Genomic DNA, 18,733 nt, shown 5'->3' on the forward strand with positions numbered 1-18,733 from the left:
TTTAGATTTTCCATATGGTTGGTGTCAATATCTAAAAATAGATATTGTATAGTATCTTTGAAATATCACATTTGTTAATATCACTACCTCCGTGCTCAGAAAAGTCTTGAAGTATTAGGAGGTTGTAAAAATCACAGAGGCAGATACGCTAGTTTTCCATAATCCTGATATTTGCTTAAACACTCAAATGTCATCATCAGAAAAAACAACATCCAATTACTTTTCCGGAAATAGCTGACTATTTTCAGGTAAGTAACAGCAAATACTGTGCCTAAATGTGAAAACCTGAATGTCTGAAGATGATAAGCAGAATTCTAAGACGATCCCACCGACCCTTGACCTTGTCTGGTGCTCCTTCTTTGAGTGATATGACGAGATGTCCATCCTGTGATTTGGCTACATTATATGGTACCGTTGACTTTAAGAAAAGGACACTGTCTTCAGTGGCCTGGACCTAATCCAGTGAGCCCTGCCTAGGAGCTCTCCTTGGAAGAGAGAGTCCGTGTGTGAGAGATTCAGCATGAGGGAGATTCTCCATTTCATTGAAGATGGATGGGACTACACGGCAGGGAAGGGTGGGTGGACTCCAGGAACTGAGAGTAACCCCAGGTCAACAGCCGGCAAGAAGATGCGGGCCTCAGTCCAACCACCAACAGCCTGACTGAACCTGGGCGAAGACTGTATCCAGGTCCCCCAGATGAGAAGTCAGCTTGGCCAACTCCTTACATGTTAGACCCAGGCCAGAGAATCCAGTTGAGCTGTACCTGGATTTCTGACCTAAACAATCATGAGACAATACATTCTTACTGTTTTAAGTACTGTTGGTGGTATGGTTGTCCCTAGGTATCTGTGGGGTATTGATTCAGGACCCCCTCAGATACCAAAATCTATGGATGCTCAAGTCCCTTTTATAAAATGGTTTAGTATTTGCATATAACCTATGCACATCTTCTCGTATACTTAAAATCATCTCTAGATTGCTTATAATACTTAATGCAACGTAAATGCTATGAAAATAGTTGCCAGCACATCACAAATTCAAGTTGTGCTTTTTGGAACTTTCTGGAAATTAAAAAATATATATTTTCTGTCGTTGCTTGAATTCAAGGATGTGGAACCTGCAGATACAGAGAGTCCACTCTAATTTTTTAGGCAGCAATAAAAACAAGTACACTCATCATGACTGTTAGTCTTCTTTTTAAGTAAAAATGGTGGTCCATGAAAGAGCAGCTGGTTCATCTCGGAAGTCAAAGAATTGCACAAGCCCTTCTCCTCAAGACCAGCATCATTCTTTGCTATGCAGCAGAAGTACGGTAAAAATTACTTCCCATTTCATAAGCAAAACATTAAAAAGCAACGCACTAAAGGGTTTAGACTTCATAAAATTGATTATTTTCATCGCTTCTTCCTTGGCATCCTTCACTTAAGCACCATGAGTAATACAATGACTGAAGTCCTGTTGGTGCCCCTGCCTTGATTCACGCTGAGGCTCCAGCAGGTTTCTTACAGAGTGAAACAAGCAAAAATATCTTGGTATGAATGTGAAAACAGTTTCAGCCTAATAGGGCCCCCAGACAGTTTTGGGGTCCCCAGGCATATGCGGTACTCTTGGAGAACTGCTAGGGAAGTTGATCTTGTCTATTTCCAGCTTTTCAGCTGCATCTGTAGGCTGAGGATTCCCCAAGGCATGTCTCTAGCCTGAGTCTTTCCCCTGCTCAGTCTCATGTAGTCAAATTCTTAGCTCCAAGTCTAATAATAGGCATATCAAACTCAGCACACCCAAAACCACGACTTACTTCCCTACACAATCTCATTCTCTCTAGACCGCCATATCTCAGTATACACATGATGGTCTAATTAGAACACCTAACCTAAAAGAACTTGGGTTCATAATTTAGAATCCAGAAAAAAGCTATTTCAGAGCAATTTACAGAATGCTATGTTATAACACACACATTTCATGCCTGGACTGAATAGTTCTACTAATGGGGACTTTTCCCACTGTGTTCTTTTCTAAGGTGAGTTATCAATGGGGATATATTGGGAATATTGGCAACAGGTAAGATTTCTAGATCAAAGTTCAAATATAAGAGAGCAGATTCTCTTCATGAGAGAATGCTTTCAGATCTGTTTTAGGTCAAGGCAAACACTGTCTTATGTTTAGTCAAGATTAGTAGGTTAATCAATTTGTTGATTCCTTAGCTTTGAGGCTTCAAACTATTAAAGTCACTTTCAAGTTCATCTTAACTTTTATGGAAGTTCGATGTCATTATATTTATATGTTTTTGCCTTCAAATGTCTGCTTCCCAAAGCTGAAGATATCTGCATTTTGATCTCTTACAATAACTGTTTAAGTTTCTGACTCATCCCTACATGCAAAACATACACTAAATCCGCTCCCTTTGTACCGGCTTTGTAGGGGTTTTGGTGATGGGAGGAGAGGAGGAAAGAGGAAGGTGTGATAAGTCTCTGTGATATTTAGGTTTATCAGTGTTTCCTATCAGAAATCATCAGCCACTGAACGGCTCTTCATTCCCTATTTCCTTCATCAAGCATCTCTTGGAAAATGCCCAGTAATTAATTTCTCAAAAGTGTCTTATGACAATTCATTCAGAGAGAAATTTTATTATTCCCATGTAAAGAACTTACATTTTGTCCCTTTTTTTCAGCACATTAAGTTGGATTTAATATACCATTTAATGAAATTAATGAGGCTTTTCCAAAAGCAATGGGGAAAGTATCAAAATAATAGTACTTACAAAGTCATAATAATTGAAGTAAAAGTGGGGAAGAAGCAAATACTTTTCAACCGAAAATACCTTTCCAATTCAGAAACAAAACAATTAAAAAATATCTTTCTCTTTCCTTCCACGCGTTAGAATGCCATAAGTTGTCTTGTTATCAGCAGCTGAAGGGAAAATGATGAACTCAGTCTCCCGGTGGGCCAGTTAACTTTTTGGTGTTGATGGTATAAACCTGGTGAATCGTCTGACAGGACTGATTAGGAAAAGCTGACCTACAGAAGCTCCTATTGGTCCTCACTGCCGAAAATCTACAATCCTACACCCACAGGAGCACACACCCAAGTACAAGCCCATGCATCCCACATCTTGGGGGCAGTGCTGCTTACAGAGCAAGAAAAATGATTGGACTCAGGAGTTTCACCAATGAAACAGCGTTTGTTCCAGAATCGCGCAGAGCCAGGGAAAGAAATCAATGTTTTTAGTGCAGCCCAGTCCTCTGTTGTTCAAAGGTGCAGTCAGAGCCTCCCACCTTGTAGGGCTGCTTTGAACAGGGTCAGGGTCTGAAGGCTTTACAACTCTGCCCCCTGAAATCAGTCTCCCGGGGCTCAGTTTACATGCCTGCCACTAGATATCATTTGAGCTTCCCCAGGGGTCATGGACGAGAAATATGCTTTTATTCTTTGCGTGAAAGAATAAAGATGTGGGCCATGGAGATATGAGCTCTCTCCCACCGTGAAGTGCCACCCCTGCTGGAGAGTGTCAGGCGGGTGAATACAATACACCAGTCAGAGGCATTGAAAGGTTTATGGTGGCAGAAAAGCAATGGCTGTCCTGGGATTTACTGTCAACAGGTCCTCACCGAGGCTTACAGGACACATGTATTACATTGGAGCTTGTATTCCTTATGCAAATGTTTTAATCGAGTTAATCCTAATGAAGGCTTCTACCAACCTCATGAATAGAAGAGGCAGAGGTGGTTGCTGAAGTGATGTTCCAGTAACTTCCCTCCTTTCCTCGCCCCTCACTTTTGGTCTATAAAAGGCTAGAGTTAGGATTCTTTGATCAAGGCTCTTGATTTTTAGGAAAGCTGTACCATTTCCCCTCAGCCCTCCTATGTGAGAATAGCTTGACTATATCACCTTTCCAACATTGAATTTTAGCATATAAAAGAAAATGTTTTCTAACTTGGAAGTTGAAAAATACTATCTCATTTTTATTCGCACTTAAAATCATGTCTTTATTCATTTATTCTTTGAGGTAAATCTGACTATTATTGTCTCATGGTTTGTATATAATTTATAGGGAGTTTAATTGTTACCACAATATTTTTATTAATCTAGAAATAATTGCTGTCTCTACTAGGTTATTTCGTTGGTTTATGGATTTTCTTGCTATTGGCTTACTGATGATAGGCACATGCCAATTTCTCTGTTGGAAATTAAGGTGATAGGACATGGTCCTAATTCCTCGGGGACGGTACTCAGGGAGTTAACAACTTCTTCACCAAGACCAAGCTGTGATTAAAGGCTCGAAATTTTCAGCCCTACTCCACATCCTCCAGAGAGGGGAGGGGGCTGGAAAAGGAGTTAAGTGTCCAATCATGCCTACAAGATGAAGCCTCCATAAAATCTCACTAGTACGGGGTTCGGAGGCTTAGCAAACATATCCACGCTGGGAGGGTGACCCCAAGTCCACGGGTACAGAGGTCCTGTGCTCGAGACCCTCCCAGACCTCACCCTGTGTATCTCTTTATCTGACTGTTCATCTGTATCCTTTATCATATTCTTTAATTAACTGGTAACGCAAGCAGGTGTTTCCCTGAGTTCTGTGAGAGACTCTAGCAAATTAATCAAACCCGAGGAGGGGGTCCTTGGAACCTCTGATCTATAGCTGTTCGTTCAGGAGCACCGGTGACAACCTGGACTTGGGACTGGCATGTGAAATGTGTGTGTGTGTGTGTTTGTGGCAGTCCTGCAGGACTGAACCCTTGACCTGTGGGATCTGACACTGTCTCCAGGTAGATAGTGTCAGAAATGAGTTAAATCCTAGGACACCCAGCTGCTGTCACAGAGTTCGTGACCAGAAGTGAAGAGTTTCGTGTGAGTGGTAAAGGAGACTCAGGAAGGCAGGAGCGTGGGGAAGAGCTGGTAGCCATGTGTATTTAATGCATAGTGTTCGTCCAGTCCGAGGACCAGAGTGTGTTCTGTGTGAATGGTCTTCAACATTCCCTAACAGTCCTGCCCAGAAGCTCACTTTTCACTATGCACGGAGCGTCTTGTGCATCCGTAGTGATACTCCTGCAAGTCATCCTTATATTCAGGAGAAAACGCTGGAGTTAATTCTCTCAAAGTCTGCCTTGTCATAAGCCATAGAGGGAAGATTGGAACTCTGCTCTGAATTAAATACTGACTTTCCTTTATTCTGCATTATCTGCCTAGAATAAGAATGAGAAAATAGAATATCAGAAGCCTTAAAATTCAAGCCCTTTAATTAATCGATGAGACAAAAAGCAAGGCTGTGGCTCAAGATTTCAGGAAATTTCAGAAGTGAGACTGGAGCTCAGGCCTCCGGGCTTCCTGGACAGACCTCCCCCCGACCAACCCCCACTGAACCTGACCTTGTTATGAAACAGTTGTCCAGGCTGCAAGGTCAATGGATTCTGGTAGCCTGACTGGGAAAACTGGGAAACTTCAGAAGGAAATATTTTCACACATAAAATACAGATGAGAAGAGTGTGTTAAGGGAAAAAGACACAGTCTTTATTGGAATGTGTGGATTATCTGAGATGATTCTGTTCACAAGCCTCTAATACTTCCTGTACCTCAATAATGGGGAGACGGTGAAGGGGAAAAGTTGCTTTGGGGGCACCTCACCCCTTTGTTCCCCTTCTCCCTTCCCCCCAATTTCTCCAGTTGGTGCCCCCCTTCTCCCCTCTCGTCTCTTGGTGCCCTCCACCCCCTATTTTGGAGGAAAGTGCCTGAAAGAAAGTGTGTGGAGTAACCCAATGAATCACTACAAAGCTAAGTAAGAAATCTTTTAATCTCAACGCGTCCCCTGTTAAATTCTGAATGTTCTTATCTCTGACAACTTAAATCACAGGGAAACATATTGTTTCATTGGAGTCCATGATTTTTTAAGCACATGGGGACAAATAAAGTTAATTGCCTTCCTTCCAATAAAGCCTGTTACTGTAATTACCCATTAAATTAGCAAAGAATGCAATAGCCAAGGGTGTGCGGGTGTCCCACACTAACCCTTCAGACTACTCAGACATGGGTATCCGCGTGTTAATCATAACTCCACGCATGGAAGTTTTCTCCTTCAATTCGATAGTGCTGTTAAGTGACATCAGACGAAAACATTCTGATAGCCAGGAACAGGGAGTTATCAACAACAAAACTGTTAATACTGTGAAGCATAATAAATACATATCCGTGACATTTCAGATGCAAAAGATCCCTTTTAACCCCAAGCTTGAAAAGAGGACGGTTTTCTCAACCAAAGAAGGGACACTGGCTGATTTAAGAATCAAAAGGAAATTTGATAATCTACTTACTAAAACTCGGTTGTCAGTTTTTCTCAAGGGTCCACGTTCCAGGACATCCGATAACCTGATGAAAAATGTAGGAATTCCTGAGCGAGGCTAAGCCTACAAGGGAGCTGCTGGCAGAGTAACCTAGCAAAGGCAAGGCAACAATTATTTCTAGATTTAAAAACAGGTTTTTTGCAGTAACAATTAAACCTCATAAAATAATGTACAACAGCGCTCCCCACCCCTGGCCCTCGGTTTCAGAGACGGGAGGGCAACCTCGGTCCCAAAACAATAAGCGGAAAAACGCCAAAGTCAACAGTTGAGAAGTTGTAAATTTCACGCTGGTCGGAGTCGCGTGAGGAAATCTCGCGAGGTCAGCTGGTTCGCGCTGTGGGCGAGACTTGTCCTGTAGTGCCGCTGGTCCGACCGTCCCGCTGCTTGTTTGTCAGAAGGGATGCCGCGGTACCGCGTGACCCTTGTTTTACTTAAGGACGACCCCAAAGCCCAGGAGGAGTGACGCTGGCCGCTGGAATGTGCCCAAGGGAAGCCGGGAGGCGCTTCCTTTCAGGGAAAGTTGTCGAATGAGAAGAAAAAGACTCGCCTGCTGAGGTGGCTAGGAGCTCGGGTAAGAGCGTTCTGCCTGGGACATTGTGACGGAGGAAAAAGAAGCGCGCGCTGGTTTTGCTGTCACACCTCCAAGTGCCGAAGTTACGCCACAGCACGTGACCGGTGCGTAGTTACGACGGGCAAGGCATTGAATCCGTCGAGTCAGCTAGTGTGAGGGTGAGAGAGGCCGCAGGCGCATGACTGTTAGCGCGGCCGGTGGTTCTAGTTCTCTTGTGTGTGATGAGCTGTTGGCGCTCGTCTCTGACTCGGCCCAATTTAGGGTTTAATCTCGGTCCCAGGCGCGTGCGCAGGAGAAAACGCGGAATTTCTGGGTCCGCTCCCCTCTGCGGCTTCGGGCAGCCCCTGGGGGCGTCAGAACAGCCGTGTCCCCGCTGCATAAGGAGGGACGGCTATGTAGACCACGAGACAATATGTTATAGGAGAGTTTATCTCACAGAACGAGGGACTAAGCACCTTACTTGTTTGAAATGCGGATAAAAGTGAGGTGGCATTTTTCAGTTATCAAATTGGTAACTGTTCTCTTTTACATGCTGTATAAAATTGATAGCCAACAAGGACCTACTTACTGTACAGCACAGGGAACTCTACTCAGTGTTTTGTAATAACCTGTAAGGGAAAAGAATCTGGAAAAGAACATGTATACGTCTTATATTCTCTCTCTCTCTCTCTCTCTCTCTCTCTATCTGAATCTCTTTGCTGTACACCAGAAACTAACACAACACTGTAAGTCAACTATACTTCAAAAATTTTTTTAAAATTAACATAAAACAGCATTGGCAAAGGCGATACAGTCAAGATATTCTTATATTCAGCTGGTGAGGGGAATGGGTACAGTTTCCTAAAAATCAGTTTAGCACTCTGTGTTAAGGCCCTGAGCAAAGAATCCTAACTCTAGCCCTTTTTTTCCCTTGAAACATCAGAGTTTAATGATGTGTTGGAAGCTGTTTGGTATCATATACGACTGCAAGAAGTAAGAAAAAGGCTAATATCTAAGAGTAAAGGGATTAAATATATTGTGACCAATCCACTAAAAATGTTTTTCAAAAGTATTCAGTGACCTCAATATCTGATTAAAAATTGGGAATTCCCTGGTGGTCCAGTGGTTAGAACATGGCACTTTCACTGCCGGGGCCTGGGTTCAATCCCTGGTTGGGGAACTAAGATCCCTCAAGCCTGGGCGGGGGGCGGGGAAGATATATATGTATATATGCATACACACACTATCTAATGAGAAATATGTAATAAGCAAAAATGCTCAAAACAGTCATAAAAGCAGAATAAAAATACATTACAGTCTTATTTTTATTCTGTAAATATATGTGTCTTTACCGAAATGTCCTATTAACTTATATGTGCAATATACATAGTGTTGTAAATAAATACATAAAAAATGATGATAACAGCAGTCATCTCTAGGTGATGGGTTTATTCAGTCAGTTATTTTTAGTTTTTTCTTGATAATTTTTAGGTTTTCCCAAGTTTTCTACAATGTCCATATGCTACTACAATCATAATAAAAGAATTCAATAGAAAAGGAAAACACACTCAATGGTATGTGACTCAGTACATATTTTTTGTTATAACAGGATGAATATTAATAAATATTTAACCCATGTTTAAGCAGCTAACCTACACGTTCATTCAATGATTTGTTAGATAATGGTTTGAAGAGTCAATTAAATTCTGATTTTAAAAAATGTGGTATGATAAGACATGTTTACTAATATATAGTTACGTTAAGTATTACATTGTATAATGCAATAACAAACTGTTTACAACAAGAAAATTTTAAAACAAGTGGTATCATTTATAAAGGAGACAGCATCTCCTCCTGGTAAAGCGATCAGGTTCTAGGATCAGACCCCCAGCTCCAGGACAGCTCTTCCACCTTAAGCCCTGTAATCTAGGATAAATTATTTAACCTCTTTGTAGCTCATTTTTTCTCCATAATAAACACCATAAATCTTATAACTTTGTGGTAGAATGAAACAGGATGTATATAAAGCACCTTGCAGAGTGTCAAATACATAGTAATTTAAAAAATTACGACTCATTAATAATACTGTAATATTAATGATATTTTATTAGATGATTATAATACTTCTATTGAATGTTGGTCAAGGGAGTGCATGGAAAGTTTAAAAATATGGCGATAAATACCAAAGCATCACAGGGCGATGCTCAGACTTATGAACAAGGAGTGACCATTGAATCAGAGGAGAACCGGAGCATGTGGGGTCTGGACATGGGGGGAGGGGACCTCACATCACAGACAGAGAGGAACTGGAGAACTGACCACAAGATCTAGCAACAGGGAGGTGACAGCTCACCTTGATAGGGCTGTTTTCAGGTTCAGGAGAGAATGGGAAGAGATCAAAGAAAATGATTCACTGGAGGAATTTCCTCTCCCTGTTCCCAGGAGAGGAGAGGAAAGGGCCAGGCAGCTGTGGGGAGTATGGGCAGGAAAGAGTTCTATTTGTTCGCTGCTCACATGCTTGCCTTTTTGCTTGTTTGCTTTGTCTCGGTTCTTAAAGATGGGAAGTGAAACATGTTTGTATAATAATGGGATTGATCAAGCAGAAAAGAAAAAATGATTGTGAGGAAGGAGGAAAATGATGGCATCATGTTATTGAGGTGATGAGCCCCAGTGCAGACCAAGGTGGAGGCTCTGGTTTTAGATGGGAATGGCTCCATCATCCATGATAACAACCATATAAGGTCATATGATTAAACTGATTTTTATCAGCATCAACATGAGCTATGCGTTTATATAATTAACAGAGAATAGGAAAGTGGGTCCATACTGAGATATTATTGATTCTTAGGGATTTTTAGAAATACTTTGATACAGTTTGAAAAAAAATTTATGTGTTAAAAATATAAAGTGATATGAATTTTGATGACTCTTCGTCAATATAAAACACGTAAAATCTAATGAAATGTTAAATGATTTAAGTAAGGGTTGCTATAATTGGATCTATTAATGAAGCAAATTAATATTTTGAAAGTATTTCTAAAACATTATGGTGTAAATGCTTAGAAAAAAAAGTAAGCTTTACAGTAAGTGAAAGAATGCAAACCACTGGGATTCCTCAAAATATATTATTTTCAAATCATTTATTTTTCTCTTCAAAATGAAAAAGATTAACAAAAAATCTCTGAGATAATCCAGAAGTTTAGATTTTTTCCCCCAATAATAAAGGAAAACAAAAAATTTTCCAAACAACACATGAACCAAAAATATTTTTCTGAAATATTTTGTTTTCCTAGTTCAAGAATAAGGTAACATATATAATGGAGTTTGAATTATCATATCTGCTAAGGTGACAATATAAAAAGACAATGTATTGATAAATACAAAAGATTAATAGCTTATGGACTGTAATTGCTTGCCAAATTTAATAGAAAGCTGTTGATTAAATAATTATAAGACAAATTAAATTAGATAACAAGAACATTTCTAACAATAAGAAAGCTCAATAGATTAATTATGTATGTTATATACATAAATATTTTACATATTGTTTTATATATAATAAATGTAAAATATTTAAGTATACAACAATAATATATATATGATATGTAACATATTTAATATATAACATATATAGTGTATAATATGTAAAAATGCATAACATATAAATAAAACATAAAATAAATGTGAAAGTGTATATATGTGTGTGCGTGCATGCACCTGTATAGTAAGCTCTCGCAACTCAAAGGATTTCCAAGGATTTCACTATTATTGCTATCAATGATTGTGAATATTCTTTTCACGTGCCACTTAGAGGGACTTTTTTAGCCTGGAGAAATATTAATAAAATCACGATAATCCTCTGAGTTAATAATAAGTCCAAAAAAAGAGCTTATGTTTTAAATTCCAAACCCTGATTTCTTCAGTTTGTCAGTAGTTGGTGTATATATGTGAAACAATTTCCTCTGTGGTTTGTGAGGTTTCTCAGTGGCTTCCGTTCCTGTATTTAGTAAATTAAGTTTGTTTGAAACAATTTTGCATTTTATTTATTTGAATTTTCTGAGCTCCCCATTATGGGTAAACTATGGTGTTAGACATTGAATCCTACCATCTGGTATAGGAATTTCCAAGGACACCAGAGGCAGATGGTAGGATTGGGTTTTCTGAGAGAAGTCTGATGTGTGTGGAGGATCGCAGTGGACGCTGACTTCTTTCTGCTGGGGCTGGGGGAGGGAGCTGGGAGGGTCCAAGGAGCAGGCTTAGCTTAATTAGGGGTCAGTCATGGACAGAGAGGGGAAGGACATTCTCCCTGGAAAGGACAGAAAGTAGTTGTATGTAGCTGAGTGAAGCTAACATCCACCAGGGAACTTTTTTTTTTTTTTTTTTTTCCAGTACGATGGTGCTGTACTGCTGTGGATTCTCCCCTCCTCTGAGTTCTAACTTGTTTCAACTTAACACATCCTCTTTCTGGACAGCCCTGGTTCTTGGCAATGTTGTGAAGAAAAGGAAGGGACCCTCCTCAAAGGGTCTTTCCCCTCATCACCTCCCTGAAGCCCCTCCTGTCCTCCATCCAGAGTCCTCCTCCTTCCCTCCCCTCAGGGCTGGGCAGAGAGATTTCCATGTTCAAGGACAGATGCAGCAGATGAGGGATGGTGGGGGGGGGGGGGTAGAAATAGTACCAGCTTGCCATTTTGTTGGTGCAATGGTTATGAAATGGCTCCGTAGCAAAGATCAGTACCTCTCTCTAATCATATCTGACCCTGAGTCTTCTTCTCAGTCCACTGGTGAGCATCGGCGTCTGTCACTGTCTGGGTCCTCCCATTTTCTACACCATGCTGCAGCACCCCACCACACACACTCCTCATTCCATAGTACCCCAAGACGTCCTCTCAGGATGCTCCCCATCACAGAAGTGCTCCTTGGTCCTCTTCTCCTGGACATCCATCGAGAGGCCATCCCTCAGCTTGACCACAGGCCCCATCAGAGATGGCCCCTGCCTCACCCTCAATGCCTTGTGACCAGTTTCCAAACATCAGATGCCCTGCATCCATGGCTTACCTGTAGTTGTCATGTATCTCAGCACTGGTGAAAGCCACCATCTCCCCACCTGCTCCCGAACCTGCTCAAATGCCAGCACCTCCCCTTACTTCTGAAGCAACTTCCTATAATAACCTCCTTTGGGGAGGTTTTCTTCAATGCCTCCTTTGACAAGGAAAGGAATTGTCAATACCAACGTGAGGAAATTGCTTCTTTTCTTGAATTCAAAAGCTTGGTTTTTGGGAGGAAGGTGGGAAATGGGAGAGAATCAGCTTTTATTTTGTTAGTGCAGAGAGAAAAGAAATAACAGTCAATAGACTATCCTGGCAGTTTAACCCTGGTGTCACTGCGATGATTTGAATTCCAGGTACAGAGCTCTTCAGCGTTTTCAGCTTCTTTCCAGGTGTTGGGATCCATCAGTCTCTACCTCCATGCCTTCCATTGTCAAGTGGGCAGAATACAGTGAAGGGTGTTGGGTTCTGAGTGGGAAGATTTGAATCCAAATCCCACATCTTACTCCCTATGTCCTCTCAACAAATCTGTGAACCTTGATTTCCTAATATGAGTAAGGATCTTCATAATACCTACTTCAGAGGGTTGTGGAAAGAGTTAAATACCATGGTGTGTTTGAAGATGCTTCCTTAAATATAAGGTAGTGTACAAATGTCACCGTGAAGAGGCCAGATGGGAAGTGGGATGAGAGCCTTGAGAGGTAGAGCCACAGACACATGGTACCCAGAGGGTCAGAAAATTCAGTGACCAGGGGAAGGGACAGGGAGAGGGAACAAATGTCCAGTAACATCAGCGATGGAAGGACATTCCCTCCTCTGGGGAAGCCATGTGAATGCAAGTGATCCAAAAATAGCAACAAACACTGTCGTGTATGGAGCACATGATGTCCAGGGTCTGCTCCTAAAAATGGTGCATTCATTATAGTGCAGGGAACACATATGTGTTCCCTGCATTTGATATCAGCATGCCCATTGTATTAGGGCTGTTTTGAGAACCAGAACCAATAGGATGATATATATCATACCATCCTATATAAGAAATATAAGAAGTTGTCTCTCATAATTATGGAGGCTGAGAAGTCTCAAGATTTCAGGGTGAGTCAGTAAGCTGGAGACCCAGAGAGCTAATGGTGTGGTTCTGGTTCAAAGGCTGGCAGGACCAAGACCCGGGAAAAGCCAGTGTTTCAGTTTGAATCTGAAGGCAGGAAAAAAAATTAGTATCCCACTATGAAGGCAGTCAGACAAAGATAAATACTGGATGATTTTACTTTTATGTGAATCTAAAATACAAAACAAATGAACAAATGTAATGAAACAGAAACATTGTCAAAGACACAGAGAGCAAACTGGTGGTTGCCAAAAAAGAGGGGTCGGGGGAGAGAAATAGGTGAGGGAGATTAGGAGGCACAAACTTCCAATTACAAAATAAGTGAGTCACAGGGATGAAATGTACAGTGTGGAGAATATAGTCAGTAATTATGTAGCATCTTTGTACAGTGACAGATGGTAACTAGACTTACAGTGCTGACCATTTTGAAATGTACAGAAATATCAAATCACTGTGTTGTACACCAGGAACTGACATAGTGTTTTAGGTCAGTTATACTTCAAAAAACAAGCAAAGGAAAACAAATAAACTTATAGGAAAGAGATGAGATTTGCAGTTATCAGAGGCGAGGGGTGGAGGGAGGGGGAATTAGTTGAAGGCAGTCAAAAGGTACAAATTTACAGTTATAAAATAAATAAGTGCTAGGGATGTAATGTACAACTTGGTAAATATAATTAACACTGCTATATGTTATATATGAAAGTTAAGAAAATAAATCCTAAGAGTTCTCATCACAAGAAAGAATTTGTTCTTTTTCTTTTATTTTGTATCAATATGAGATGATGGATGTTTACTAAACATATTGTGGTAATTATTTGATTATACATGTAAGTCAAATCATTGTTCCATACACCTTGAACTTAGGCAGTGCTGTATGTGCATTATGTCTCAATAAAATTGGAAGGAAAAAAAGCAATAAAATTGAAAAAAAATTATAACCCAGTATGAAGGTAGTCAGGCCAGAAGAATTCTCTTCTGCTCAGGAAAGTGTCAGCTTTGTGTTCTATTCCAGTCTTCAGCTGATTAGATAAGGTTCACCCACGTGGAGGGGGGGCAGTCTGCTCTACTCAGTCTGTGGATTTAAAACTTAATCTCATCCAAAAACAACCTTCACAGAAGCACCCAGGAAAACATTTGACAAGGTATCTAGTCACTTTGGACCCCAGTCAAGTAGACATAAAAAGTAACCATCGCACTCCTTTTGCAGATAAGTTAACAGGCTCTGAGTTAAGTAACTTACACAGGCCACATAGCTAGCAAGTTGTGAGCAAAGATTTGAGCCCAGGTCTTCATGCTACTCTAGGTCCATATATGTAAATCATATGTAACTATGTAAACCAGAAATCTTTAAATTAAAATATTTTAATTTTAATAAAGATATGATAATTTTAATATTCAATACAAATTTTTAAATTAAACTATTATTTATTTTCTTCCCACAAATGACTTCCCACTTTTTTTCCCCAGAAATGACCACAAAAGTGGAACTTCTTAAAACATTTAATGCAGAACCTAGTAAACCCAAGAAACTTAAAGCCTGAGAACTGTGACTTTAGCAACCAACGTCATACATTTTTTATATTGCCTGCAGGTTACGAGGGTCTGTAAGTACTGGTGTTCTTAGCATTTAATCATGCACATTTAGAACATTTCCTCCTACTAGCTTCCCATCAATAGATATTTGTTAAACTTTGAGTGATTAAATGACTAGATGAGTGAATGAATGAATAAATTTCATTTTTCTTCAAAATTTTTCACGTATGTAGCAAATTTAGAAAACTCTAGTCACTGCACGTAAGTTGAGAGAGCAGTCTGCTGGGTCATTTGGCGAAATGATAATGATTTGTAGAATTTGCCATCACTGGTGGTAAGCAGCTTTGGGTATAGATGGTAATCCTACCACATACTATTTTTAGCTTCTGACACTGCTGTCGTAAGATATGATCTTGCTGGTTGATAGACTTGCGTTAATTATTCACAGGCTCTTATACTTCATTTGCTTTGCATCATTCACCCCTTAGAATGCATCCCATATTCCAGGGGTTGGTAAGAAAGCAGTTACGACTGGAAATGCTGTGAAGATAAAACGCAATTTTATGATATCTCTCTGAGTCGTACCTAATAATGGTTTTATTTTGTTTCTTCCAGTGAAAAAGGCGATTGAATTGAAGTCAAGAGGAGTCAAGATGCTTCCCAGCAAGGACAGTAGCCATAAAAACTCTGTCTGTAAGTCCTCTTTCTTTCTGTATGAGGATTGATATGTCCATTAGAGGGAGCGGTTTTGGAGAGGTAATTCTATAAACTGCTTTTCCCACTTCATCTCGTTCTGCTTTCCTACCTTCAAAGTATTTGCTGGGAGAGAGAATCTACACTGTGTATTCATCTTATCTCCTAAATGCATCTCAAACCCGTCTTTGCTCTCTACCCTCATCAGTCACTGAGACTGGACCTTCCCGATTTCTCTGTTAAACAGCTGTTCCACTCTCAGGTGTTTTGATCCCAGTTTCTCTTTCCATTCTAGTATACACCACACATACCAGATTGATCTTTGGGGCACAGGAGTCTTGTCTTGTCATTCTCCTATTAAAATGTTCTTGATCATCCGTGGACTAAAGAATAAAATAGTTCCAGGCAACATCTATATCCCTTCAAAGAAAACCAGGATATGAAGACCACATGTATAGGGTTCTATCTGGATGTGCCCAGCACATAGTAGGCACCCGGCCAATAGCTGTTGGATAAATGAAAGTGTCCCCTGGCACCTACTTTTCTGGTATCTCTTCCTTAACACCCTTCACCATAATTTAGCCAAAAGGACCAGTAGACTGTGTCATGTGTGCCTTTGCTAGAAGTGTCCTCGCCGCATTCCTTGCATGCAGAAGCCCAGGTGGTCTTAGAGCCTCACCATTGGAACCCTTTCCTGACTTCTCCAGGCACGGTTAGCTGTTTCCTCCTATTGTTCCCCCAGTCCTGTGTTCTTAACCTCTGCATTTTGTCACAGTTTCACTATGGGTTTGCCTATCCTGCTCACTGCACATTAGAAGGCTCTGTTGAGATTCTCAAGTGGGTTTATTTCCAGGGTGGTTCTTTCCCCTGCATCATGTTCTTTTAAAAATTTTCAGCCTCTTGGGGTACCTTTTCTATTCATTCCTGGTGACCTCTTCTTGTGGTGTTCCTGCTGACCTGCTCTCTTGGTGAAGAATCCCAGTGGTTGGGATCTATGTATTTTATTTGGTTTGCCACTAATAGCAGTTGGTACATGCGGGACGCTTGAGGTCACTTGGAGCACCCTCAGTTCAACCAACTCTACTTTTATCTGCGTGATATATTGGGCTTGTGTGTGAGGTTTTATCCATGACAAATATCACATTAAAACTAAAAAGCAAATACAAACAGCAATAATGATCATTTAAAAATCACATTGTAGATTAACCTACCTCTGCTTTCTTAATATCCCTATTTTATGGCTTCCTAGTGATTGCCTGTGTAATGATAGTCCATCGACTCTGTATAATGACCCTATCCTCTGGCACTTGGGGAGGACAGAGAGGTAAACCCAGACCCCTAGGATGTAGGCTTCAGACACAGATGTGTCTTAGACATTTTGAGATAATATAGACTGGGTGATTTAAATTTATTTCTCATAGTTCAGGAGGCTGGGAAGTCCAAGATCAAGGTGCTGGTCGATTCAGTGTCTGATGAGGACTCACTTCCTAACACAGACAGCAGTCTATTTTCTCACTGTATCTTCATAAGGTGGTGAGAGGGAGAGATCACCTTTTCGGTATCTTATAAGGGAACTCATCCAATTCATGAGGTCTCTACCCTCATGACCTATCACCTCCCAAAGGACCCACCTCCACATACCATCACCTTGGAGGTCTGGGCTTCAAGATATGAATTTTGGGGACACACACAGTCTATTCAAGGGGGATCCTTCAGTCTCTGACTGCAGTTCAGGCCCTTAGGTCTCACACATACACACAAATCAACCTGTAAATGCACTTCCTGTTTTCATTGTACCTCTTTTTGGATAATCATGGGCAGTACTGTTCAAATTAAACTGGACTTACAAATAATGAAGGACAAAACTACTGGAGGGCAGGAAGAAAGGAGGTCATTCTTTTAAAATTTTAATATTTTGTTCTCATTAGTTTGGAATGTTCAGTAGAATGGGGGATGTGGTATGTATAGTTACTTTGAAATTTATATTTTATGGATCAAAAACCTTGCAGAAATGATCCACAGTAACATAGAACTACATATCAGGTGAACCCTTATATCAAATCAATATGAGGTCTGATAGCAGTCAAGTAGACATCAAATTTATCTGCTAGTGGAACATTCAGCCAGAGTTATTTTAATGAAAAGAATGTGTCTGGGTCCTTATCTGAACACAAATTGACAAATGAGTCATTGTCATTGGTGTTAGAAAGTGTTCTGCCCTTTCTCCCAATAGTATTAAACTATTTTTTTGTTAGACTTGAAAATTAATCATTAGAGGAAATGAGGAATGCCTTCTAAGATTAGCAATGTAATAAATAGTAAAATGTTATTTATGCAGAAGATGTGGCTGAGGAAACTAAATTAATTGCTTCATAGAGAAAAGGACATAGGCTTTGAAGCTAGAGAGACAAGGATTCAATAGTTGTAAAAGTATTTATCATATTCAAGTCCAAGTTTTATCATTTATAAAAGTAAAATGGTAATGATTCTTTTTGAGTAGATGAAGCAAGGTATTTGTAAACTGCTTGTTCCAGTATACAGCATATAGTGGGCATTCCGCCAGCCATACCTGTTGGGAACTTTACATACGCAAACAGGAGACATAAAGACTATTCATAGTAGGTCAACCAAGGATCTAAACGGCTGGGATCTTACTTGCTGGAGGAGGAGGTAAGATCCAGAGCATTGAACTTGTTCTGTAAGATCTTAGGAAATAGTTTGGTTCCTCATAGGAGGTGAGCCCAGAACACAGGCCTCTGAAGCCTCACCCAGGACACAGCCTTCACCTAGGAAGTGATAAACCCCTTACCGTTTTGATGGGGTGTGAGAGGGAACATGAAGGTGATGCATATATTTTATACATGTGGTGACACTTGCTGCAGACGTGTCAGTTACTGACACTATTATTAAATCATTTATATACAGATTAGCTAATTTATTTACATTCAGTATTTATATTAAATATGGTGCCTTTGGTATTGGCCTCGTTATTTTCCACGCCATTCAATAAACTGTAGTCTCTGTATTTCTGGTTTACCCTGAGAGCTGGGTTTCTCTTGGAGACCACAGCCTCTGCTGTTCTCGAGGTTAAATTCAAGCATACAGGCCTCTCTGACACAGGGTACGTAACTGCCCTGAACCTCAGTTCCTCCACCTGAGGGTTCGGAAAAGGATATAACAAAATACTCAAAAAATGCTTAGTGTAGGGTCTGACAGCCACTGTTAGCTATCATCCCACCTCACTTGTGTGGGTCTCTATTTTGGTAGTTTTCATTGTATATAGACATTTTTTACTTATGAGCCTTCTTCCTGAGATGCCTCACAGAGTAAGAAATGTGACAGCAAAGGCTGTGTAATTATCCCTTTACCCCCTAATCTAAGACTGTGTCTGCTACCAAGCACCAGTGAGGAGCTTATTTAATTACAACCTGGCAGGAATGGATGACAGTAGCAACTGTCCTCTTTTTTAAAAAA

At 40.4% G+C, this 18,733-nt stretch overlaps 1 protein-coding gene across 1 annotated transcript in view; it reads left to right on the plus strand.

Annotated features, from left to right (window-relative positions):
• The window catches only part of CSMD1 (CUB and Sushi multiple domains 1), a 1,813,702-nt gene that overhangs the window by 1,193,202 nt on the left and 601,767 nt on the right, over window positions 1-18,733 (plus strand). Inside the window, exon 7 of the mRNA XM_032618622.1 lies at window positions 15,182-15,259. Coding sequence (XP_032474513.1) covers window positions 15,182-15,259 — 78 coding nt within the window. The remainder of the gene's footprint in view (window positions 1-15,181; window positions 15,260-18,733) is intronic.

The sequence above is a fragment of the Phocoena sinus genome, chromosome 21, assembly GCF_008692025.1.
Source record: "Phocoena sinus isolate mPhoSin1 chromosome 21, mPhoSin1.pri, whole genome shotgun sequence".
NCBI classification, from domain to species: Eukaryota; Metazoa; Chordata; class Mammalia; order Artiodactyla; family Phocoenidae; genus Phocoena; species Phocoena sinus.